This window comes from Pholcus phalangioides, unplaced genomic scaffold (assembly GCF_987345545.1).
Source record: "Pholcus phalangioides strain wild (caught in Gottingen) unplaced genomic scaffold, Ppha-v1.0 ptg000019l_1, whole genome shotgun sequence".
NCBI classification, from domain to species: Eukaryota; Metazoa; Arthropoda; class Arachnida; order Araneae; family Pholcidae; genus Pholcus; species Pholcus phalangioides.
In genome coordinates this window covers 888,707-916,175 of record NW_028301612.1, presented here as the reverse complement: position 1 = coordinate 916,175, position 27,469 = coordinate 888,707, and the positions used below count along the sequence as shown (strand labels likewise).

The following is a 27,469-nucleotide window of genomic DNA, read 5'->3' as shown; positions in this document are numbered from 1 at the left end:
GGGCAGTTGAATTTTCTCTCTTTCCAAAATATACCTTCGCAACAGCCAGTTGTTAAAAAACCTTCATACTCAGATTTTTGATAGACTCCTGTATTTTGTATGAACAAAAAAAAAATGATGCTGTAATACAAAATATCTAATAACTCAAAAATATTAAGGAAAAAAAATATCAATAACAAAAAAATATATGCATTCTACTTTTCATCAAAGCAGAAAAATAAAATTTACATATTACAAGAAAACAATATTTTTTGTATCCTTGAACAAAATATTTTATAAAAAGTATTAAATTCTATAAGTTTATTGGCATTAGAAATGCAACTGAAAATAAATATAATAATACATTCCACAAATTCTTGGATTTTCTCATACTCACCAACTATGAACAGAAAAAGAAACAAGAATGACAATATGAACGATGCCCCACTACCAGTGAAATAATCATAAGTCTCAAACTTTGCATTAGTACAATCAACATCTGCTTTAAAAATCGTACAACCATCTTTCAGCTGAGGCAGACTATTACATGTCATTACTGTGCCAGATACGTTGCATTCATATGGTTCCAACTTATGATTGCACTTCAAATCGACTAGACCTGGCAAAATCAAAAGAATATGCTTTATCTTTGAAAAGATTAAACCCTGTATGGCTCTAATGAACTATATACGAGGAAAAAAAGATTATATAAAAAAATATAATATATAGTTGAACGCCTGCTTAACAAAGTCAGGAAAAAAACCAAAATATTGATTATACACAAACTTTGCTATATCCAAACTGGCTTGATAAGTGTAAATAAGCAATACAAAAATTCACAGGAAATAAAAAACATACGAAACTTCGTATGTTACATACGAAAATTAGTAATATCTGTGTTAAGTGAGCCTGACTGTATAAACAAAACAAATAGGTTATTTTTGATTCCCAGCAAATGTTCAAGATGCACAAGAGACAATGCTACAGTTATGTAGCTGCTTCAGCAATGTATTCACAACTCAGGATTGCACATTAGAGACAGTCTGATTGCAGATAGCTAAGTTGATGTTTGCATACAAATATAATAAGCATTTTCAACCAGAAATGATTGAACAAGTCATAGTTGATACATTAGAGAATTAGGATATATTTGATTTAATAGAGAAAAATATTCAATGTACGGATGTTGCATGAGGTAGTAAAATCCTCAAAAATATACAAGTAGAAGATGAGGAGGTCCTCAATCTTCAAAAAAATGCATGTGCAAGCAAAACACAGGACCAGATAATATCTATCCTAGTGTAATTAGGGAATGTGCTAATGAATTGTCAGGGTGAATCACATAAATCTACAGGAGTAGTGTTGCTGAGGGTATCATCACAAGGAATTGGAAGCATGCTAATGTGGTTCCGATATTTAAAAGGGGTAGTAAAGAAGCCCTGTTCAATTATCGTCCAGTGAGTTTGACGAGCAACTTCTTGGAAACTTTGGAAATTATTAGCAAAAGGCAGTTGGTGAAGTGGACAATATATATATATATTATATATATTCTCCCCGTTAAGAAGTCTCGCCACAGAGAGCAACAGTCCTACAACGATAAATCATTCAATCATGACACTTCACTCATAGTTTGAAAAACTGGTGGCAGATGGCAGCACTACACATAACAAGCATTACAGAGAAACACAAAAAACTTCATGTCAGGTTTCACTACACGTACACGCACATTCCCGCATGTACCGATTCGTTGGGGGTTCCGAGGCGCATGTGTGGTGTAGCAGTAGTAGGTAGGGCCTCCAAAAAAATGGCTCGGGGATCCATGATGTTCTTAAGTCAGCCACCTCGTTGGGCAATTTGCCTGTTGTGGCGTTGTATTTGTATTTGTAATGTATTTTCGGAAAATCAGCATGGATTCAGAAAGGGGAAGTCATGTGTAACCAACCTCTTTTGCTTCTATGATCACGTGACTAAGGTTTTGAGTAAAGGCAAAAATGTTCATTTTTTTTTAATCTTGATTTGCAGAAGGCATTCGATCGGCTCAAATATGGCAAACTCTTGAAGCTTTTACACAGGGTTGGGGCCAACTTGCTGAATTGGATAGAATCACGGTTGGGAGATAGGTCACAGCGAGTTATGGTGAACGGGAAATTTTTTGATTGGACAGGTGTCAAAACTGGCATCCCTCAAGGGAGTGTTCTTTGCCCCCATACTTTTTCACTTTTTATCAATAAACTCGATTGCAGGGTATTGATGGGATTGCTAGCAAATTTGCAGATGACGTGACGCTAATGGGGGGGGGGGGGGAGTAGTTGGAAATCAAAGCGATAGGGAGTTGCTCCAGAAACAACCTCAAACAGGATTGCAACATGGACAAATGAATGGACCATAACATTTAGCATTCACAAATGCATGGTTGCTCATTTTGGTTAGAACAATCCACGTTTCACTTACGAGTTGAATGATGTTATTATTCCGGATGCAACTGGGATCATCAATCTGGGTATTCTTATTGATGAGTGGCTTAGGTTTTTTGAATACTGTTCAGCTGTGGTAAAAAAACAAATAGAATGCTGAGTTTCATTCTCACAGTGGTCTCTTCATGTTCTTCTAGTCATTCTTCAGCTTTTCTGAGGCTCAGTTTGCCTTGGACTGGAGTATGCTGTAAGGTTTTGGAGACCGTACCTACAGAGGAACATAGACTTGGTTGAGAGGGTGCAGAGAGGAGCTACACGTGCCCTAATCGACACACATGGCTTAAGTTATGAAGAGAGACTTCCTTTTTTGAATATGTTTGCATTGGATGAACGCAGATATCAGGGACATATGATCAAAGTGTTCAAAATTTTCAACTGTATGGATAGGATGGACCATGATTTATTAATTCACAGTCAATCAACTGCTTTTACAAGGGGACACCAGTATCGTTTGGTAAGGGACAATTCTAGGTTATGGCGTAGCAGGGAATTTTTCTCTAATAGGGTTGTTAATAAATGGAATAACTTACCCCTGGAGGTAGTAAATTCTAACAAAATTCACAAGTTTAAAAAGAAATACGATAAACATGTTGGGGTAAATCGAGAAGCTATCCATACTTAGATAAGACAACCATAAATATGTTTATGGGCATTGTATTATATTTTATCATGTATATATAGTTTTTATAATTATATTTTTAATTGGGTTGCTGTAATTTAAAAACATATGACATCCATATTTGTAATGGGTATTTGTTTTTCAGCTACCTAATTGGGCATTTTGCCTGCTGTGGCCTTGTATTTGTATTTTTTTGCATATAAATTACATAGTAATAATGATCGCTTATGATAATTAGAAAAAATTGCAGGAATAATATTCATAAAATTATTCATACAAATCACCATGCCAAACTTTTTTAGATCTATTCACAGTATTTCACAATTTTTTGTCACACCTATTTTTTACTCTGTTATATACACAAGGGCTGAACAAGGACATACATTATAGCTCAATGACAAATATAAATATGAAGGCCACAACAGACAAAATGCCCAATGAGGTGGCTGAAAAGTTATGGATGTCAAATACTTATCTAAACTATATCAAAAATACAATAACCGAATAAGAGCAATAAAAAACTAATAATTATTATAAAATATAAAATACCATAAAAAATTATGGTTGTTTCATCTAAGTATGGATATCTTCTCGATTTATCCCAATATGTTAAATGGCCTTAAGTAAGCACCCAGTGTACAATATAATGTCTATGGCACAAAACTTTTTAACACATGATCTGTATGATTAGTTACCTGATACAATTCAGATTTACTTAACAACTCATGACACAGGTTATTTTAACTGAATGAAGGAAAATGGATTTTCAAAAGAAATAAGTCATACCTGAAGAAGAAAAAGGAACACGAAATACCTCTTTAGGCAAATCATTGACTGATAATTTATCAGTAACACACATAATGATGTCATACATGGTTATATTCTTTATTCGCATGATTTGATCAGATGTAAACAGCCTGGAAATGTAGAAGATATTCAGTACAAAAGAAAAATATTATGGTATCCAATAAAAGGGGAAAAAATAATATGTGCAGTATACACCATTTTGTTTTCAGACACGTAATAAATTCAAAAATTCAAAAACATTCAAAAATATCACATGAACAGAAAACTAAACAATAGAGAAAAAAAAAATCCACGAACCCATTTTTTCTGTTCTCAAACCAAAACCGATCTCCGTTCCTGATTCTTGAAAAATGCTTTTTGATGATGGTCTTGAAAAGTGGGCCTGGGCCAGAATCTGTTTCAAGGAGACCTCCAACTAGCAAATCAACTTCTTCAGGAGATGAATAAAATGTCGGAAGAACATTTTCAACAACCTATGAAATATAAATTATTATAGGGACAAAAATTCACAAATACAACTGACCTCATATTACAGAGCTGAATATCTCATATATTTTGCTCTTGCTCTTATTCTTTCAGAAAAAAAAAAAACTTTTACATGTCTGTATTCAGGATTACAAAGTGAAGCCATTTCCTCAAATGTCAATTTCTTCAGCCTATGGTTAGGTAGCACAAAGTTTCTGGCAGCAGCATATCCTGGAAGCCCATGATCACGACCCCGCTGAATACTCAATGCCATCAGATCTTGCCGGCTAAATTCCCAAGGTCCATACAAATAACCTATTCAAAGGAATACATATATATTTGAAACATATTCAGAAGTAACAAATATACAGGTTGTCCCAGAACTTTCTATTGCAATCAAGCATCAAGGCAAACAATTTACAAAATCCAGGGGCACAACCCCCTTATATAGGGAATACGTGCATTCCCCATATCAGAAGTCACAAAAATATGGCAACCTTGCTCACATCACAGGGAAAAATTTTATTATTGTAAGAGGGGAGAAAAAAAATTCTTTCCTGTCATAGGCAGTTATAGAGGAAAAATTTTGTTCTTTTGAGCACTCTAATGCTTTTAATGTGTGTATGTGTGGGGATATTTTTCCCCTTTTGATCTCAGGGTTACTTTAAAAAGTTTTTTCCACTATTTTTGGCCCCAGTAGCTTAACTCTCATGTTAGCATGCACTAAACAAAAAAATTCATTTGGGACTCTAGGTTCTGTTGCGAAAATGAAAATTGTTTGTTTTCAAGTGTAGCATCACCCCCTCTCATTTTGGGGGTAGAGTTCTGGGACACAGCGTATATCAGAAATATTCAGAGTAATTTGATGAATATTTAAGCTTTACATAAAGTCAGGTGAATCATGTATCATATAGTACGGCAATGATTTCATATGATGATTTACATTATCTAAAAACTAAAGGGGAAAAATAAGAATTTTCTTGAACTATTCATTACAGCCTGTGTAAAAGTGACTCTGACTGCTTACCACATTTCTTGGCCTATCTGAAGCAGCACTTTACTTTTTTAAAATAACAACTTTGGAAGCTTATGGTTTTTAAGTAACTGGCACTAGAATTTCAATAGTTCAGAAATGGTTCTTAACATTAGCAAATATTTAATATTTGTTTGCTAAATAAGAAAAAATAATTATCGAATGAAAGTTAATTTTATCCTAGAAAAAAGCATCACAGATGCAGTGCTTACATTTAATATTTTCCACCAACTGCACTGCTGCAGCAGATAGGCCAAGAAATATGGTATATCAGTGATATGAGGGAAAAAAACAATCATGACAGAATTGTAAAATTAAAAAATATTTTTTCAAGGAAAAAACTATTTTTGAGCAGGAATGGATTCCTGTAGACAAAGTAATTCTGTATGAATTTTCAAATAACAAAGAAAAGCTACCCCTCATATCATCGACCACCAAAGGATCTTCTTTTGATGCTGCTTGCAGAATCATGCCCAGAAGGATTGGGTCAATATCTTTTTCTGTTGTAATGTTCTGAAAAAATGAAATTAATGATACATGTAGATATCTATATATATATAATTCATTTTCTGTGTGTGTGTGTTCTCTATACAAATCTACAATTTTAGATCGATCGTTGCCAAATTTTGCAGATATACCAAATGGAACCCGACTTGAACAATAGCCTAATTTAAAATTTCGTCAGAGAAGGGCAAATGCCCCAAATGGGCAAAAAACTGTCGAGCAACAATGATTTTTGGACCTCAACAATCACTTTCCAAACGTTTACTTTGGTTACTGTGGTTTCCTAGAAATGTGTTTCAGACGTGTATAATATACACGTATATATACAAACCATTGTAAAGGCATATATACTGTATATGCCTTTATAATGGTTTGCCACTTTTTCAATAGTTGTCAGAATCATAATTATCATCACTGAGGGTCAGGAAAAGAATGATCCCCATAGAAATCAGTGTTAAAATTGCCGATTTTACTGTATAAATGTGGAAACTTAGTCGGGGGGGGGGGGGTTCCCTGCCACATCAATAATTTAAAAAATTGTATTGAATTCTCGATTTTCAAAATATTGAGTTTGCTTAGAGATGTATATGAAGCCCAGGAGATTAAATATGAAGTAATTAGCCGGCCCTACTTTTGAGTTGGATATCTATGCAATAACATTTGATTTAAACTTTTTATTTATATCTTCTCAAGCATGAAAATTAATGTCTTTTAATATTCGACTGCATAAATTCATATAGTTTAGGATGTTTTGAAATTAATTATGAGCCCATAAAGTACATCGGAGAAATTGCACAGCTTTAATTAAGCATTTTTTGAAGCAGAAACAGGCAGATGGATAACTTGGAGTTCGGGGGTGGATCGAAATACCTAGCGTTCCTTGAAAAAGGAAAAAAAACCTCATTTCTACGTTTCTTTAAATTTAGATTTGTTTCTTTCATGAGTCGCGCAGGACGTCGCCTTATTGGTTAACTTAGACACGGTTTGCATGTCCCTCAAAGAAAGAGGGAGATATCGCATGCCTCATTGAAGAAAACCCAGGTATTTTACCAGCGCCGGGTATTATAGCTAGTAATTACATTAAATTATTTCGACTATTTTAAAAATCATTTTCAATTGATCCAAGGAGAACTCACAATTCACAACTTGCGGTGGATTTTTTGATGAGCACAGCAAAATAAGTAAGTATTTTATTTCTGCTTTAAGTCGAAGCCCGTCAAACAAGAAAAGGAGGAGGGGTGAGTTGAGATGTATACATGTTAAAGACACTGGTAAGAAGAACATCTAATCATCAAATATATACAATTCTAAGAATTAAACAAACATAATTTACACGTGAGCATTACCAATGTGTTTTTTTACAGAATTAATAAAATTTAAAATCAAACCTGGCTGGGTATTGAAGAGACATTAAATCTGAAGAGGGGTGAAGATATCAAAAAATTGATCATGTAGAGAGATTAACATAAGACAGGTGCAAAAGAATTGTAAAAAATCTGTGGGACATCGCCCATCACAGACAGGGCAGTAGTGGTTAAAACGGCTGCGACCCAGTACAAAATTACAGCACGCCTACAAAAAGGCTTATGTGAAAGTCTTGTTATTAGAATTGCTAAGATATGGCTCAGGGTAGAAGGAGAAATAAATATATCCGTAGAAACGATTGGAGTTGCTAAGGGAAATTTTTTGGGTAAAATTCTTCACATAAATATCAATAGGGCTTTCAAAAGCAGTCCAGAAGAAGAAAGTGTACCATTCAGGTCCAAGTTACGCAATTCGCTGGGAAAAAAATTCTGACAAAAAGTTACAAAGTCGGTTGCCCTAGCCCTGTTGATATGAAGACCAATTCCTACTAAGTTTAAGTATATGACTGTACAAATTATTTTTTCTCTCCAACGACTTGAGAGTGCAATTAAACATATTGAAAGAAACTGGGAGCCTTCCGAACTCCATCTCATTCCGTGGTGTGCATTGAGAGATATCGTAACTTTTTTTAATGAAATAGAGTTAGAGGGGATAGAATACATCTGATCTGACACCCGAAATTTCTGAGCCGAAGCGAAAGAATGGAAGAATAGTAAAATCAAAAACCTTGATTTTGTCCCTAAAATTTGGCAAATGTTTTGATGGGGAAGAGTACAAGAGTTTATTGATGCACAGTTTGGAAAAGGAGTATGCTTGATCTATATGGTCTTGTGAAAGATCTGTTGTAGTGAAAATTAAATCCCAAATACTTATAATGATTCCAGCCTGAAAGGGTGGATAAAATATCATTGACACAAAAGCCATTTTTTCAAGTGATGATACAACATCATACAGAAACATATCATTTAGAAACTATGCACAGAAGAGAGATCAGGCGGTAATTCTGGGGGTTGGAGATAGAACCGTTTTTTTTATAGAGGGAAAATAAAACTTGTTTTCCAGGAGTCAGGAATATCATGACTATCAAAAAATTTGTTAAAGATGTTTACTAAGAATGGTCTCATCTCGTCCACTCTGAAAAACTTGATTGGGATTCCATAAAAAACCTGGGCTTTGCCAGACTTGGTAGCCCTTAGTGCTTTGGAGATATCATCCAAGCTAAAGGGGGCATCCAGAAGAACATTGATCAAATTTGTGGCTATAGGTAAAAGGGTTTGAGATGGGCAGAGTTGATGGTCTCTGAGAAAACAGTAGAGGAAATATCCAAGGTTCTTTCCTTCATTCATGAATTTTCAGGAAGTTCTAGAATTTGGAGCTATTTTTATACAAATCTGGATCCTCAATCAGTGATTTAAAATACATTAGTTTTTTATAGCGACACAGTGAATGTACTGTGTTTCTTAAAAATTTCTTGCAAAGCAGAATAAAAATCAGTATGAAAAACTGACACACATAATTTTAGCCAAATCTTGTAAAGAGCTTTTTCATCGTAGATACAATAAATAACTCATCCATTTTGCAAAAATACACGTAGATAAGTTCAATCAAAATTTTGATGTAAATAAAAGTGATGAAAATTTTGAACAAACTGTAGTGAATCTTAACAGTAATAACCTTATAAAAGATGTATTAATAATATTGCAAAAATGGGACAATATATGTAATGATTAAAAATATTTGTAGAGTTATTTTTACTCAAAATTTTATCAAAAAATCAAAATGGAAATGTTTGAATTTGACAAGAATATGAATTGATTTTAAATGTGTGGAAGAAAAATTTATATATACCGTACATCAACCTTTATTATAACTTTTGTACATTGTAACAATGCCTGTTACGAGCCGGTATGGAGGTTCAAGAATCAGTTGTGGCTGATCAGCAATCATATTTTATGAACAATTGAATGACATAATTGTACTCACTTGTTCTCTGGGTGATTGACCATGGACCTTCACCCAAGATTTATTCATTTGTTGACAATTGACAATATTTTCACCATGTAATAGTTCTAATGACTCATTGGGTAAATCTGATCAATTCCCCCATTTTATTTCTGTTGTCATTCCAAAATCATTTTTGTTGTAAAAAATAAAGATGGAAGGTTCAAGTAGGACAGTCGGTCCTAAAATATCTTCATCAACCAGTTGTATAAATACCCTTGGTACCTACATATCAATCACTTCTCCTTCCAGTTGAATTCGTTTTGAATTTGATTAGTATTCTTTACTAATCCTCAGCCCTCTGCTGAAAGTTCTTTGGTTTAACATGTAATGATCAATTAATTAATTACTCGTTTTGTTGCCGGCTGGTCTGGATAGATGTTAACTTGAACCTTAACTAAAATGTTCTCATCTCGAGATAATCTAGGAGTTTAATCTCACCAAAGCAGAGCAGGTGTTCTCTCATCGAGATTGGCAATGAACTGACCTAGTTGGCATTCCAGTGCAGTTGCTGCCTAGAACCTGTATGAGCACCTTGGTGGTAATGGAGAGGTGTTAGTGCACTTGTCGCTAGTGTTTCCTGGACTGAAATGTTTGATTTCAATGACTCATAAGGAATTTCCGGTACCTGATTCCAGTAGTCAAGAAGGATTTCACAAAGTGATCTGAAAATCATCTGAGATGTAAAGTTCATCGAAAAACCTGTATTTTTAATGAGATCTGAACTTTTTGTTTTGTTGCAGTATTGCTTTGAAATTAACTTCAATAGTTCAAAATTTAACTTTATAATCCTCACGATTGGAATTGGAAAATCAAACAGAAAATTAATACTAATTGTAAAATGTTTTTTGTTGAAATTGTTCAACTTTGAATAAATGATCCATTGTGAAAAGAATCTTTCTCAATTCATTTTGTTGTCTGCTCATATTTTTGGATAACCAAAACTTAACCTGGGTATGCAACAGTACATTGCAACACAACCTTTATTTTTTATATAAATATAAATTTTGTTGCAATTATTACATAATTTCTACAGTGATTGGTTCATATAATTGATTAATTTGAAATTTACCTTGGATTTGTAGTAACTATTACACAAACGAATAGAAGACTCAGAGCATTCAGCAGCAGGGTTTCTGAAAGAAAAAGTTTTAAAGTATTGAATCTAAAATCCTGAAGTTATACTTGTATCATTTCAGAGTCATTAGTTAACAACAGGGTAGGCAGGTTTGTGACACATGGCAGTTTTTGGCGGTTTAAACTGTCATGTCAAAAACCTCAAATATTGCTTTTCAATATAAAAATTCCCATTAGAAATACACACGTTAATTGCATTTAATGTTTAAAGTGACTATACTGTACAAAGAATAAATATTTAATACGATTGTAAAATAATTTCCTACTCTTTACAGAATTATTTTGGACACAATATATGTTTTTTTTCTTATAAATATACAATTTGAATAAAGCATAGCATAAACACTGAAGGGAAACTATGGAATGATTTGACATTCTCTGATTCAAGATGATTCTTGACCTTATAAAGTTTCTTTAACTGCTTATATACATGTATTGATATAAACCATCTGCTGTACTCTTTTTACAACAGATAAGTGTTTAAAAAAGTTTATTACATCATATATGTAATGTTGATTTCTGTTATTATTAAATTATCTAGATAATCACAGATACTTAAACCAATACTGTTATTGTGCATAACACTAAATATATCTAGCGATCAAAATACTAAATTGTAGGACTAAAATGTCATTTAATTTGGCAATGCTAGCTTGTACATGATGCTTAAGAAACTCCTGTTACTTATCCTTAGTCAAACTTAGTTATTCTTACTTTTGCACTATGGTATATTTACTAGCATTTATAATACAATGGTTTTCCAATTGAAACTGTATATAAACGTGCAAAACAAATGCTTTGGATATCAAGTCCTGTCAGCTGTGCTTTAGTTGAAAATATTCTTCAAAACTCTGTGAATTTATACACCCTGCTATAAGAAATTTTTAGGTGAAAATAAATGAGTTCAATTAGTGTATAACAGATGCTGCATGAGAATTTTTACATGGAATAAAATTTTGGGCAGATCAGAAAATTTAAATAGATTTTTTTTCTCAGTAATTATAATTCAGAATATAAAACACTTTAATCTGCATAAAAGTAATTGTTTCGTTATTTAACTTATCTGTCAGGTTACAAAAACTATTTGACAACACTGACAATAAGTTTTTGACTGTTTTAATACTGATTTAGTTTCTGAAATCAAAAACCTAACTCTGATGCCCTATCATACATATTTCGAATAAGCAGCTCTATTCCGCTTATCAAATTGAACACAGGTAATGAGTAGCTTAGATATAATAAACCATAAAATTACAGAGATATAGATGGCTTTTTTTTTCTCAGCCAGAGATATCAAGGAAACAGTTATTTTCCGGATATTATGCTGAGGTGAGCTCGGAAAGAAAAGTCATCACGTCTCCGCCGGGACTCGACCCCTCGAGAGAGGCCCTCGCAAGAGGGCCTGGGTTCGAGTCCCGGCGGAGACGTGATGACTTTTCTTTCCGAGCTCACCTCAGCATAATATCCGGAAAATAACTGTTTCCTTCATAAAATTACATTTTATATGTTCTAAACTCTTATGTTGAAAAATTCAAAATTGCAAATTATAATTAATATTTTGTTTTAATTATTGTAATAAATTAATGTTTAAAATGGAAACATTGTAATATGCAAAAAAGTAAGTTTTTCATCATGTTATAACCTATTGTGTTAAAAAAATTACCAAAAAAGCTTATTCATTTAGATTTTTGATGGTTTTCGACAGTTTTTGATGGTTTAAACCAGTTTTTGATGCTTGTCATGGTTTTTGATGCCAAAAACCCTGGTTAACAATGCTCTTGTTAATACTATTTCTATTAAATTTTATAAAAGCATTACTTTACTGCAGTGTTTCTTCAAAGTGAGAATTGAGGCTCTTAGAAGTGTCACCAACCTTTATTAGGGGTGCCGCAGCGAGCTGGAGATATTGATTTGTATGCCTATTTATGCTTTGAAGTTGTCTTTTTATATGGGAAAATATCTTTGATATATATAAACTATTCTGGGGAGCCACAATGAACAATGGATTGGACAAGGGAGCTGCAGATAAGAAAAGTTTGAGAACCACTGTTTTACTGGGTTCTTTTACAGGTTTAAATATGCTAAATGTACATTTATCTTTTGAAAATTTACTGACGAATATATTAATACCGATATTGATACTGATGTAAATGAAATATGTAATGTCAAACATTATAGAATTTAATTGTACATTAATTTAATTAATGAGTAATTAAGCTTTAATAAGTAGGTTTCTAAGTTAAAATTTTGTTTTTTTTTAAAAATAACCATCGTCTCACCTTTTTATCGATATTGTGAATTAAATCAAATGGGGAAACAATATTTACATTTTTGGCAAATTTTTCGGAAATGAATGCCACAGGTGAGTGGTTAAATGAAAAACATTTTCTTAATATGTACTTATTTTACACCTAGCTCACTTACATTCTATAAACAGCAGACGGAACTAGAGTCATTCCAAATCTCATAGCGGCAGACTGAAAAGCATGAGAAACAGCTGGGTCTATGCTGGGATCATAGCCTTCAAATGAAACAAAAAATAAAATAAAATAAATGTTGTAAATCTATATATATAAAATTGATTTTCTGTGTGTGTGTGTGTGTATGTTCTCTATACAAATCTACAATTTTAGATCGATCGTCGCCATATTTTGCATATATACCAAATGGGACCAGACTTAAACGATAGGCTACTTTAAAATTTTGTCAGAGCAAGGCAAATGCCCCGAATGGGCAAAAAAATGTTGGGCAACAATGGTTTTTGGGCCTCAACAATCACTTTCCAAACGTTTACTTTGGTTACCGTGGTTCCCTAGCAATGCGTTTCAGACCTGTATATGCCTTTACAATGGTTTGTCACTTCTCTAATCGTGTTACTATATGTATAATAGTTTATGCCTTTGTAATGGTTTGCCACTTTTTCAGTCCTCCCAGTAATGAGACTTTTTAATAGATGCCATAATCATAATCAACATCACTTTGAGGGTCAGGCAAAGGATGATCCCCATTGAAATCAGTGTTAAAATTGTGATTTTACTGTGGAAATGCGAAAATTTAGTGGAGTTTTCCACTACATCAATAATTTTAAAAATTGTATTGAATTCTCGATTTTTGAAATATTGAGTTCGCTTAGACATATACGAAGCCCAGGAGATTAAATATGTAGTAATTAGCCGGACCTATATATACTTTTGAGTTGGATATTCATGCAATAATACTGAGTTCGACTTTTTATTTATATCCTCTCGAGCATGAAAATTGATGTCTCCGTATTGTCTTTTAATATTCAACTGCATCAATTCACATGTAGTTTAGGTTGTTTTAAAATTAATTATGGGCCCGTAAAAAGTATGTCAAAAAAATTCCACAGCTTTAATTAAGCATTTTTGGAAGCTGAAATTAAATTGGCAGATGGATAACTTGAAGTTGGGGGGGGGGGGGGGGGAGGATCGAAATACTGAGCGCGACCATTAAAAAAGGGGGAAAAAATATATACATTCATTTCTACGTTTCTTTAAATCTAGGTTTGTTTATTTCATGAGTCGCGCAGGAAGTCGCCATATTGGTTAACTTAGACACGGTTAGTATGTCCCTCAAAGAAAGAAGGAGATATCGCATGATCCAAAAAGCCTTATTGAAGAAATCCCGGGCAACGCCGGGTATTATATCTAGTTGGTAATATAATAATGAAGCAAAAGATTTTTGTGAGCATATTTTTTTATTTTAACACCATTTTTGCTGAACTATTAAAGTTTTGGTACAAATTATGTGGCTCACAATAACAAGATGTAAGCACCAAGTTGATTTTTTTTTCCCTTGCGTATTTGATTGCATTTTTACTTTCCAATTTAATCAGTAATGAAAATTTGGTAATATCGCACCCTCCAGCACAATAATTGGAAACTAAATTTAAACCTGTTTGACGGAACATGAAAGATGAGTTGCAACTGAGACTTTAGTTCCCACAAACATATAAGCTATGGCTACATAAATGAAAAGTGACACATTTTCCTTGACAGGATATTCGGCAGAGTAAGGGCATTGAATAATATGAGAGGGTTGCTCACAGTGCATCAACATTTCAAAGAAAAGAAAGTTGAACGTCATTATATTCCACATCCACTAATAAAAGTACAGAAAAATGTTCACGGAGACTAGTTTTAATTAACTAGACAGAATTCACATGAAGAATTTTGAAATTTTACAGGGAGTTATATGTTTCTAACATTGTCATACAGGTTATGAAACCAGGATTCCAAAAACCAAAAATCATTTGGAAAACTGGGTCTATGAAGGTGAGCAACTACTCACCAAAGCGACTGCATTTTAAAGTGCTGAGAAACAAATGGTTGCCATTTTCTTCAAAAACTATGCCACAATGAATTTGCTGCCAAAGGATTATATAGTGATCTACACATACAGTCAAACTCGATTATCACAACATTGAAGATCATGCAAAGTTTTGCCATTACATCTGAGGTTGACGTTTTAAAGGCCTTTATTGAATAAAAAATATGATCAGATTCTGTACAAATATTTTGAATGAAGTTATCATTGAATTGATTAGGAGTGACCAAATGTATTCAATACAAATGCAGGAAATTATCATAAATATGCCAAAAATATGGTAAATTGTTAAAAAAAATTGCAAAATATTGCTTATAAATAACCATTTGCAAGAAACAGTGCTACAGCAAGTCATCTGCAGTGGGGGGAAGTAGACAAGAGGTGCGAAAATCTGAGATCCCAAATAGAGATTTCGTCTCGAGCTGCCCTGATAGCTTACATTCTTGTTTTTTGTTATTACGATCATAGGCCCTGTCTATTTATTCCTTCAAGTTTTCTCAACATTTTCGTTGCCGAGGTATGACTCAAAAGCATGATGCCAGATGTGAATTTTCCCTGTGTGAAACTTTTAAAAATTTTGGAGTCTTAATCAGTCCACCCCGACTGAAGTTACAAACAAGGTTCATCTACATTATTCTCTATGGGAATCAGTTCGAACCACTAATTGTTCCTGTTATAGCTGAGGAATCTTTACAACCGAAGTTGTTATAATCGAGTTTGGCTGTATTAAATGATTGAATACATGGCATTTTATCCAGATACAGCTAATTCATGATAAGTCTAATTCTGATGTGTTAAAAATCTGTTTAAGTAAAAGCTTTTAAGTGACTCATGAGCCTTCAACCTTATGGGCCAGTTCAACGAGATTAATTTAATGAACATTCTTTCTTTCTTACAAACAGAGCACAACTCAGGTCACCATTTATGGGTGATTTACTACCTAGTGCAGGGGTGGGAAGTGACTGAGTCCATTTCGGAGCAGCTTTAGAGCAGCAAAATTCAGGATTTGGAGCAGTTTTGGAGCAGCAAATTCGGGATTTGGAGCAATTTTGGAGCAGCAAAACATGGGATTCGAAGCAGATATTTATAAATTGGAACAGTGAAATTAAGAATATTTTCGTTAACCCTCAACCCTTTTCAAAATAAAACTGCACTGTCTTTTGTTATCAAACATCTTTTCGTCAGCTTGATTTTTGTTTTTTGTGTTTTAGGCTTTTGACACCTTGTTTGAAAGAGTGGCTATCATAAAATTTTTTGCACCCTTCTATTTAAGATGATTTTTGCTTACTGAGGGCACTATTTGCTGCCTTGAACAGCAGCACTTCAAATGAGCTAAAAAAATTTTTATAAGTTTTTAATTTTTTTATACTTGAAAAGAAATTGTTGCAAAATGGGAGAGAATTTCGGAACAATCAACTCGATGTTTGGCGATTCAGTACTCATTATCTGGCGAGATTGGCGATCTGACACTCGATATTTGGCGAGATTGGCGATCTGACACTCGATATTTGGCGATATTGACGATTTAAGGCTCGTTATTCGGCAAAGTTTCTAAACTAACATTCGTAATTCGGCGGACATGCACTTCTTACTCCAGGAATGAAAATTTTTTTCACGAAACATCGGGATTTAACACAATGACAATCGACTACAGTAATTTCTGCTGCTTCCAGTGACGACTTTTTTTTTTAAACGGAAACACTCGAATTTGCACTTTAAAGCTGAAAAGCATTGCAAACCATCTTCAGTTCCACGATCACTGGCAATATCGGGGTTTCGCGATGGAAAGCCCGATCAGGGGCCGATAGTTTAAGTATAGTGGAATGAAACACGCTCTTCTCTCTCGTAAAGAAACGTTTCGTGGCTAGAAGGAACAAAAAATTTTTGTCGTCCTTTCCGAAATTCCGGGCATACTGAAGCAAAATTTGCTATTTGGCGCAGAAAAATGCGAAAATACGCTATTGGAGCAGGATGGCGCAAGATATTAGTTTTGGCGCAGTGCGGCGCAATTGGCGCAGAGTTCCCACCCCTGCTAGTGAGTTGTGCCAGAGGTGTAACTGTGTGTGTGCCTAACAGTCTGAGAGCATATGTAGCGTTGTGTTTAATTTTTCAGTGCTGCCATCTATATTTCAGAAGGGAAGTGAGTGATGTGTTATGATTGAATTACATTTGTACTGTTTGTAGGTCTGTTGCTTTCTGTGGCGAGGCTTTTTAACGGGGAGATCGGCTCATATTCGCGCCTTGAAGTTAGGAACCACAGAAAACCAACTTAAGCTGACCAAATTAGCGAACTGTACTAATGGTAAGTATTTTGTTAGCCACAGTGTATTTGAGATTTAATATGATTTTAGTATGAATTTTTCATCAAAAACAATTAATAATCTGAGAACAACTAAGAATGATCAAAGATTCACCTTACATAACTAGGCAAAACAGTTATTTTCATCAATATTTTTTTCCTTATAGTTCATAGTAGCATTCACTAATGAATGCATATCATGAAAAAATGTATTCGTAATAATCGTACTTATATAATGATCCAAGTCTTCATCTATCAGGACAGGCAACCATTCATCAACTATTATATGCTGTGGAAAAAAAAAATAAATGTGTGGATCTATATATAATATGGACAAAAATATGAATATACTTAAAATATATTTTGGGCATATTGAGAAAAACAGGGGGAAAAAATTCTTCAAAAACAGTTTTAGATCCAAAAAATAATTTACAATAATTATTAAAAAATAAATAAATAGTTTAGACTAATTATTAAAAAAATATTTCCCTAAATAATCAAGAAAATAATACTTCAAGTCTGGAATTAAATAGATCAGATGTCTTTTGATAAATATGAAAGGCAGAAAAGTCATAGATTTATAAAATACATCATAAAAAGCATGATATATACACACAGAACAATGGGCATCAGCATAAAATTTTAATTCTGCAGCAGATTCTGTTTAATATGTCGTGGTCAGGACCAAAAAATATGAATGCATTAAGTGGGAGAACATCTTAAGCAGGATCCCCTATGCTTTTACCCTATTAACATTGTTTTAAGCACCAAATGAAAAATTGCCAATGAAAACTTGACTAATTAGGCAAGAGTTTATCACTTTGAATAGAAAATGGCATCAGATAATTTTTGACAGACCTGTAAAGTAGCAATAACCCATTTTCTTGCCTCATTGAAGCAAAATTCATCATCAAGTTTGTCATCTCGCTCACATATTTCCTCAGCTATCAAATTATGCCATCTATGGAAAATGATGCTGAACGTTAGTAAGAATGGGTTCTCATGACCAAGAACATTCCCAATGCCTTTAAAAGAATACATTAAAGAAATGGTAAATAAATAATAAAAAACTATTGTCATAAAAGTTTTACTTCAAGTCAAAATATGTAGTAGACTACAGCTGGTGTTGGTTATGTACATAGTGTAAAATAAAACGATTTTCATTATCTCGTCTTCCTGTAAAATCTCATCTATACAATTGTGAAACTGTTCATTTTAGCCTTAGGTCAGTTTTTGTATTTTACATAGTGCTTTTTATACTTCTCAGTGTTTTATAAAACTTATCTTTAAATTTTCAGCAGAACCTGAAACAAATTAAATTATTTTTCATAAACCTATGGGAAAGAGAGTTTCGGCTAACATGCGATTCCAGAACAAATTATCTTTATTAGCAGAGGTATAAAGTTCTGAGGCTTAGTTCATCCTGGACTGGAGTATGCTGTAAGGTTTTGGAGACCATACCTATAGAGGGACATGGACTCAGTGGAAGAATTCCAGAGAAGAGCAGAGCTATGCGTGTCCTCGTCGGCACACATGGCATGAGTTATGAAGAAAGACTTCATTTTTTGAAATATGTTTACATTGGATGAACGCAGGTGTCTGAGAGATATGATCAAAGTATTCAAGATTTTCAACGGGATGGATAGGATGGAAAATGAATTGTTAGTGCACCGTCAATCGACTGCTTTTGTAAGGAGACACCAGTATCGTTTGGTAAGGGACAATTCTAGGTTATAGTGTCACAGGGAATTTTTCTCTAATAGGGTTGTTAATAAATGGAATAGCTTACCCCTGGAGATAGTAAATTCTAACACAACTAACATGCTTAAAAAGAAATATGATAAACATGTTGGGTAAATCGAGAAGCTATTTATAATTAGATGAGACAACCATACATATTTTTATAGGCATTGTATTATATTTTATCATGTATACATAGTCTTAGTTTTTATAATTACATTTTTAATAGGGTTGCTGTAACTAAGCAGTTGTTAATTAGTTGAACTAATTTCTTTTGTTGCCTCGAAGTCGTAATTTAATAGAAATGGTTTTTAGACTTTCCATTAAATTAAACGCATCAATAAAGTACTTACGAAATGTATCTTGCAACTCAGTTTTTCTAATGTTGGGGACAGAAAATGAAAAATAATCATCATTTAAAGCAGGAAAATAGCCCTTCTCATCACTGCTAGCAAGTTGCCCCTTTTTGTAAGATCTTAAAGCTTCGGCTCTAGATCTCGATGTTCCGTACACAACACTTCCATCTATCCATGAAGTAGCAGCATTCATCTGGAAACAATAGTTCAAATACGAAAACAGAAATTCAATGAGAAAAAATAAAGCAACATTTTTAATATTTCAGGAGAGCGAAACTGCAACTCAAACTTTCATGCAACACTTCAGTTGGGAATCAAATCTATGTATATAATTGATTTTCTGTGTGACTGTGTGTATGTTCTCTATACAAATCTACAATTTTTGACCGATAGTCACAAAAAACATTTTGTATATATACCAAACAGGACCTGACTTGAGCAATAGGCTACTTTAAAAGTTCATCAGAGCTGGGCAAATGTCCGAAATGGGCAAAAATCTGTCTGGTAATAATCATTTCTGAGCCTCAACAATGACATGTAGAATGTTTACTTTGGCTACAGTGTTTCCTTAGCAATGCGTTTCAGACATGCATATGCCTTTACAATGGTTTGTCATTTCTTTAATGTGGCCAGTGTAATCTATGAATTCTATGTTTAAAAAAATATCCAAATTTCTCAGTGAGATTGTATACTGTTTTATCTGCAGTGTTTTCTTCTAACAGGTTGGAATGGAAATAAAGTTTTAAAATTAATTTTTAAAAAACAATCCCTTCCATTCCTTAAGATTCATTCTTGCTTCATTATTGATAATGAAGTTTTTATGCATGGATTATTCACCGCTGTGTGTGTGTGTGGGCTATATATAATATTTTTCTCAAAGTAGAGAAATTTGCAGCTGTGGATTATACACACAGCTCAATGTACCTCAAATTAGGGTAATCACAGATAGTTCCCAAATTCATTGTCATAAACTTTCATCCAAGTAATAAAAATATCATACTATGTTATAAGGTGTGCAAGGAGTAATTGTTACCTGCTGTCTTGGCCTATTCACTGAGAGTCCAGTTTTTTCATCAAACCTTGAACGAATGAAACGGAAGCTCTTCAAGTTCTTAAGATCATTATGTATATTAATGTTGAAGTAATCGGATGGACATGATGGCTGCCTTGCATTAAGTATTTCTTCCACCACAAATTGTCCTAGAAATACACGATTTATGTTTTAAGACATAAAAATTCATGAATGGATTTTTGCCATACACAAAATATATTTTTAAAATATTATAAATACATAAATAACACATAATATTATAAACACAAAATAATATTACAAAATATGGGGGGGAGGAATGATTTCAAGTAATGTTGTGGTGAGAAATTTTCCCTATTAGAAGAATTTCATGCTCAAAATTATAGTAAATGTTTTATTTAGAGACGTTTATGGCAGAAGATGTATCAAAAACAATGCTTTATTGCAGTGACTCTCAAGGGATGGGCAAAGTTAAGAAAAACTGCCTCTCCTCACATTTTTTAGTCACTGAACTTGCAGAATATATTGAAGGTGCAGGAATGGTTACACCAGTGGTTCTCAAATTATTGCCTCCCACCTGTGGCTCTGTTGTCCTAGTTTATCCACTACTCTCAGGAATACTGTAAAACAATAACCATTTATCACAAAAATGTCATTTTTTGTATAAATCAATAACGATTTCTTAAAACCCAGGCAGAAGTACATCAACATGGACGCACCTACACTGCCACAATATCCAGTGTTCTTTCCAGAAATTTTTGGCAGCCAATGTTTTTCTTCAGCAGAAAGAAGCATTTAGATGGGAGCTTATGTGATACTTATGGGTCATTCTCATGATATTGGACAAAAAATGGAAAAAAAGTAGTAAAAAAAAAATGCATGGTGAAAAAAAATTATTTAAATTTGACCATGTTATGATTTAGGCAAATCTGAAGAGGCATTTTGCCTGTTTCCGTGCTAAATATTTATGCTTGCCAATCGCAAAATATATTATCTATTTTGGTAGCTAATATTCAACTTGGACAAGCACTGAATACTCTAACTTTTTTTCCCATAGCATTTTTATTTCTTTTTTGGTGCTTTTTGCTCCTTTCCGTCAAGTTTATTGGGGACAACAGATTTCTAATTTGTTTTTGTTTTGCTAGAGCTTGAGACGAACTCTCAAAGCAAGGTTTTTACATGAAGCATTACTGCAGCTTGATGTTGCAACCAAGAAGTATAACTTTTTTTATTTTTATCCCCCAACTTATGATCAAACTTTCCTTCTGGCTACCTAATGCTAGGAGAAAGACATTTTTACATGTTTTGCAACACTCATAAATGAACTAAGCATGTTGAAAGCATGTGCTTTTCGGAAATAATAGATGTCTCTGAACTGAAACACATGGTAAAGTGAAAATAATTTTCAATTACACATTTCTCACAAAAAAAAGAAAAAATAACCACAAGAACATTTAATAAAAACACTCACCTCTTTTTTTCTTGAATAAACCTAATTTGTGAATTAATTTACAATTCTAACTGATTTAAAAGGAGGTTCAAGTGATGACTACATTCTTCTTAAACTCCTCAACACAAAATTTGATAAGTGGCATCTGGTGTTTTAGGATTTCAACCGATGTTTTTCAAATACTACAAATGGGAAAAAAAAGCTGGGGAAAGTTCTCATTTGGATATAAACTAATGATAAAAAATATTTAAAATTATGAAAAGGATGAAATATGAAAGTACACTGGTCCTAAAAATACATATCATTGAAAAAAAAAATTTTTTTGTTTTGTTTTAGGATAGAAAATTATTTTAAAATTTGCAAAATGGGCTGGGGACAACCAGGAGAAGGACATTTCCTTAACAAATGAAAATTTGTTCAAGTAAATTTTAAAAATCTATTGATGAAAAAAAATGTTCATCAATAGATGAAAACAAACAGAGCGGCGACTTTTAAGAAACTGGAATCAGAAAGTGACAAAAAAAGCTCAGTGTCTTATATATATTTGATATAAACTGATTAAACTGATGAGTACACAATTTAGACCAATTTCGTGAGAATCACACATATATACATTGCAATTTGTCAATTTAAAAATAAAATCTGACACAGGAAAAGGGAAAGATACCTAAACTGCTCCACCCAGTGATACATTGCTCTGGAGAGAAAACTGATTTTCAGTAGGCCTACATACTATTGGAAAGACCTGCTATCACTTCCAGATAGAAAGACTCATATTCATTCCAGGACTTGATAAATCACAGGTGCCCGGTCACCACGAAAACTGAACAAAGTATTGCGCCTCCTTTCACCTCCCGAAAAAACTTTCCAGGTGCAATTTCTAATTTGGCGTCTAAGAACAACACAAAATTGTTGAAATTAGGCAAATGTGTCTATGGAAAGGAGTTGTAAATCTCAAAAAAAAGAGGGAAAAAGATTCTGCATAACGTTCCTCTGAAAAAACAAAATACGGTAGAGTGCAGATTATTCGAATCTGTCTGGACAAGCCCTAGTTTGGATAATTGGACAGGCAACTTAAGAGATGTTCCTGACTATACTAAAAAAGGTGAAGTATATATTTTTATGCGTACAGTTTTTTTTAATACAGCAAATGTATGTTTTCATCAAATTCAGCAGTGGATAGGTAGATTAAAAAAATATTGTGTGTGCACAATTTTCCTCCACACTTTATCCAGGCTTAAGACTGGCAGCGGTTTAAAATTAGTGCTGGCATGTTTAAAATTATTTTTTTGTCTTATTTGGTCTTTTCATCTTTTAATATTTTTTTTACTTTTTTTTTTCTGATTTAAATTTTTTTTCTCTTTTTATAATTTTCTGAAGCAGGGATTAAAATTTAAGCAAAAAAGTTTTCAACTGTATTTTGCTTCAAAGATACTCTTTTCAACGCTGCCGTGTAACGAATTCCTCTTAAATACATTAGTTGAATAGGATCAGCATTCTCATGTTGTTTGAGCCATTTTGTAGGTGTTTCCAAACATTCAAAGGCTTCATTATGTGATGGACCGGAGTCATTTTCAGAGCATTCGTTCTCATTTTCCTCAATTTCTTTTACATCTTGAATCACATCCACAATCTCATCATAATTTAAAATTTGATATCCAGGATCATCTGTGCCACTATTTAACCACTTGTTAATTTCATTTTCTTTGTAACAGGATTTTTCCCATCTCCTTGATTGTTTTACATTCCTCATTTTCATTACCAGATATTTTTCGGATCCATTATCAGTTTTTTCTTTATTTAAAATTTTATTCCATGACTTCTTTAATACTGAGAATTTTACTAGATTCCAGGAAACAGCAGTTATCATACAACAATCTTTTAACTTACTATATTTGGTATGTTGGGAATCAGGCTCTTCTGTTTCTTCTGATAAAAGTAGTTTTCTATAAAGTCGAGGTTTTTTAAAAAATTGTTTTCTATAAAGTCGAGGTTTTTTAAAAAATTGTTTTCTATAAAGTCATTTGAATGTCTCTATTACACTTTGATCCATGGGTTGTATTACACATGTAACATTAGGTGGCATGAACGAAACTTTCAGTTTTCACATTCAAGTTCGTCTGCCCACGGATGTGAAGGTGCATCTGGAATCACTATTACTCTACTACCCATTTTCTTCAATTTTTTTTTTGATGCTCTTTAACTTTAGTAATAAAAGTTTTATTGTGCCAATCAATGAAACCTTCTGTAGTCATCCAACCCTTTTTTGAGAAGTGTAAATAACTGGCAAAGTGTTAAAATTTTTGAAGGCTCTGGGTTTTTTCGATTTTCCTATCACAGACAATGGCAATTGCTGGTTTCCTGTTGCATTTGCACACACAAGCGTTGTTATTCTTTCAATTCCAGATGATAATGTTTTTCGTGGTAGAGATCTCCAAAACAGTCCAGTATCATCTGCATTGTAAATGAATTCTTCTTCATATTTTTCCCGATTCAATAATTTCTTTATATTCTTTTCCGAAATTAGTAGTGACCACCATAGACCAATTGCAGATAATTTTTCGTCACTCAATTTGATTTTTCATATACCATGGTGCAACTTGAAATTTCGAAGCCACTCAGAACTTGCTTGAAATGTATTTTTTCCATTCAGTTTTTCATTGAAAAGCAGTGCCTTCTCACACAATAGGAGTTTAGAAATTGGTTGACCAGATGAGCGTTTTTGTAAAAACTACATGTACAAAGCTTAATCAACTTTATCGTCGAAAGATCTTTTCATAGATTTTTGTTTTATAAGCTGTCTTGCTCACTTTCAAGTGTTGTTACACAATTTATAATGGAATCTCCATTCTTTTTAATTTCTGATATTGTAGACTTTCTTACACTGTACCCCAATGCTAATTTTGTTCCTACTTCTAAATTTTTAAGCCTCTTCAATATCTTTGCTTTTTCCCCCTAACGAAAGAACAATCCTTTTTCGCTTGCCAGACATCTTATTTTCACCTTAGTTCTAAATGAAATGAACCAGACTGTAACAGATCACGAGTGTAATAATAAACTTTTCCAAAAGACCTGTCACTAAATGGAAAGTTCCACTGCAAAGAGGACAAAAACAAGAGTCCATGGCGAAGGGGGGGGGGGGGGAAGATAAACAGGAATTCTGTTGTCTTGACCTTGATTTCACCTTCTTTTCCCAAGCCCTTATTCTGTAGTTACGGCTCCCAACAATACACTGATCGGGGAATGTTTTCGATTTTGCGTGATAAATATAAAAAATCGAGAGAGATAGGGTGCTTGGATAATTGTTCAGTTAATTGGAGTTCGGATAATCGGCACTCTACTGTATATATAATGGAACTTTGATTAACGAGCAATTTGTATAACGAGCTAAAATTTTGAACAAATTTCGACTCGGTAAATGAGCAATGATTCGCATTACGAGCAAAAATTATGAGTTTTGTTTATTTATTTTCATGTTATTACTACTGAGCTGATGATTTTTTGTTTCCGCCCACACATGTGTTATGGAATTGTAGATAACATTCTCCCCTACAGTTTCCGGTAAGCCTGCCTCACTCAGAGAATTAACACACGTGCGAGTGTGAATACTTACGATACGAAACTAGATGTAGCATTGCAGCCATGCGTACTTGTGCTTGAAGTTTTTTCAAATTCTGCTTGGAGAAAACTTTGGGCTGATTTGAATTGTTGAACGTGACTCTGAAGGGCTAGCTCATGAACAGGAGCCAATACTTGTCAAACAGATTGTGTGATTGGGGAAGACCATGGAGTGGGGGTGCGTGAAAATGCCATTCAAGAACTAGTGGTGAAAAATGTCTAGGAGTTGACGAAAAGTGATGGATCTCTTTTTCACACACCAACAAGTTTATGGATGGTTTCTCATCTGAGGATAAGGAGATGTCCCTCTCACATAAAATGAGATTAGAGAGATTTATAGAATGTGGGAATCTGAGCAAAACTCTGTAGAAAAGAACCACCCAAATAAAGCTGTAGCAGTGAGCAAGCATAGAAATCTGTCCGCTGAACACTGCAATTTCCCATTTCTTAGAAATCTTAAAAAAAGCAAAAACAAGTGTCATTGGATAAGGCTCTTTTTGAAAGTCTCACAAAAAGAATAAGTTTTCAAACAGCAGTGTGTCTGTAAATTGTCCTAAACAATAGCCTTTCTTTCTCTCGTAGTTCAGAGTAAGTTAATAGTCAATAATGTTTGTAAGCATTATCGTGTTGTATGTTTATTTATGGCGTTATTTATATTATGTACATTTTACTGTATTATATTTTATTATTATTGTGTTTAGTTATTGATTGAATGCCGTTTTTATTAGCCATTTTCATGTGAATGAATAATTGTGGAACGAATTAGCAGAGTTTCTATTATTTCCTATGAGGAAGTTTGATTCGAATAACGAGTGTTGTTGTCGGAACAAATCAAGCTTGTTAACTGAAGTTCCATTGTACTTAACTTCTATGAAATTTGTTCAATTTTTTCTTGATTTATCAAATCCTTGTCTTTTCTTCCATGAAATTTCAATATTTGACTATCTTGCAAGTTTATGAACTATCAATGAAATACAAAACATGAATCAATGTAAAATTGTCCTACACATACCAAAAAACGCCATCAAGACATTTTTTCCAGTCTTTGAACAAGATGTAGAACAATTATTGCAATTCTCTCCAGGTTCTGACTTTTCGTGCATGATAGCATTACTGATTGCAAAAGGATTGGCAGTTTCTTTTTTTTTCTTAGCCTTGGGTGTTCGGACACCATCTTCATAATCCGAGGGCAGGAGACGAATCAGTGCACTGTCTGAAACAAAAATTACAAACTTTTCAGGAAGTCTTAAGTGTATTTTTGAGACAAAAGGAATTGAATAAGTAGAGCATTGACTTTTATCGAGCATTAGGTAATTATACAAAAAGAATTTTAAATAAAAGCATTTCTATACAATTCTTTCAAGAATGCACACACCAATTTTTCTTTCAAATTGTGTTATCTCTCTGTACAATTGCTGTTAGATAAGACAGTCAGTCACGTAAGCATGTTAGTTCAAACATAGCAAATGAGATCAGATGCCCAAAAAAAGGATTTACTGTGAGGCTTTGAAATAACATAAGTGATGGGAATTTGAGTGCATCGAGTTCTTCAAGTTGATCCTTTACAGATTCTTGGAGGATACTGGAAAGTCTGTGAAAATAACCTATTTTTGCTTCCTGAAATGGACTCATCCAAAATTTTACTTCTCACTTAACCTCCATCTTTTCTTACCATTTAGTTTCTATATTGTATTGTTACAAACAACAGTGAAATTTATCGTGAAGCTTGCCTGGAGCTTTTGAAATGTAACTAATGGGGTATCTATGCTTATCTTTCTCATCCCTCCCTGCCCTTTCACAATAATTTCTTATATACCCTTAACCCCTCACCCCATCTATGGATAGTAAAGAGTTAAGGGATCCAGTTATGTAGGCCAAATTTTTTATTCAAAATATACACACACAATTACCTTAATTGCATACAATTGAATAGTTTTCACTAAGAATAAAATTTCTTAGTCTGCCTGGGGACCATCTATCCCATGTACAGGGACCACTTCTGGTCTGCGAACTGAAGATTGAGAAATACTGTAGTGGAGCTCCATATTCTGTAGTCATATCTTAAAGCTCTGAATTTTCAGTACTTGAACAGTGGCACTGTGGTGATCAAGTGGTCATAGTGATGGACTCGCATTGTGAGTACCCAGGTTCAAACTTCACCTTCGCCACAGTGGTGGTCGGCTGAATTTAATTTTTTGTGGTTCCCAACTTTGAGAAGCGAATGCAAGCCGATCTCGTCATTAAA

The 27,469-nt window shown here is 33.6% G+C and overlaps 1 protein-coding gene across 1 annotated transcript in view; it reads right to left on the bottom strand.

Annotated features, from left to right (window-relative positions):
• LOC149071076 (dual oxidase 2-like) overlaps positions 1–27,469 on the bottom strand; it is a 120,295-nt gene that overhangs the window by 55,676 nt on the left and 37,150 nt on the right. Inside the window, exons 3-14 of the mRNA XM_089248141.1 lie at positions 26,237–26,437; positions 20,160–20,326; positions 19,124–19,319; positions 17,889–18,055; positions 17,259–17,319; positions 12,809–12,905; positions 10,320–10,383; positions 5,794–5,890; positions 4,478–4,659; positions 4,177–4,352; positions 3,859–3,989; positions 377–598 (exon numbers count right to left, since the gene is read on the bottom strand). Of these exons, the coding sequence (XP_089104267.1) occupies positions 377–598; positions 3,859–3,989; positions 4,177–4,352; positions 4,478–4,659; positions 5,794–5,890; positions 10,320–10,383; positions 12,809–12,905; positions 17,259–17,319; positions 17,889–18,055; positions 19,124–19,319; positions 20,160–20,326; positions 26,237–26,437 (1,761 nt within the window). The remainder of the gene's footprint in view (positions 1–376; positions 599–3,858; positions 3,990–4,176; positions 4,353–4,477; positions 4,660–5,793; positions 5,891–10,319; positions 10,384–12,808; positions 12,906–17,258; positions 17,320–17,888; positions 18,056–19,123; positions 19,320–20,159; positions 20,327–26,236; positions 26,438–27,469) is intronic.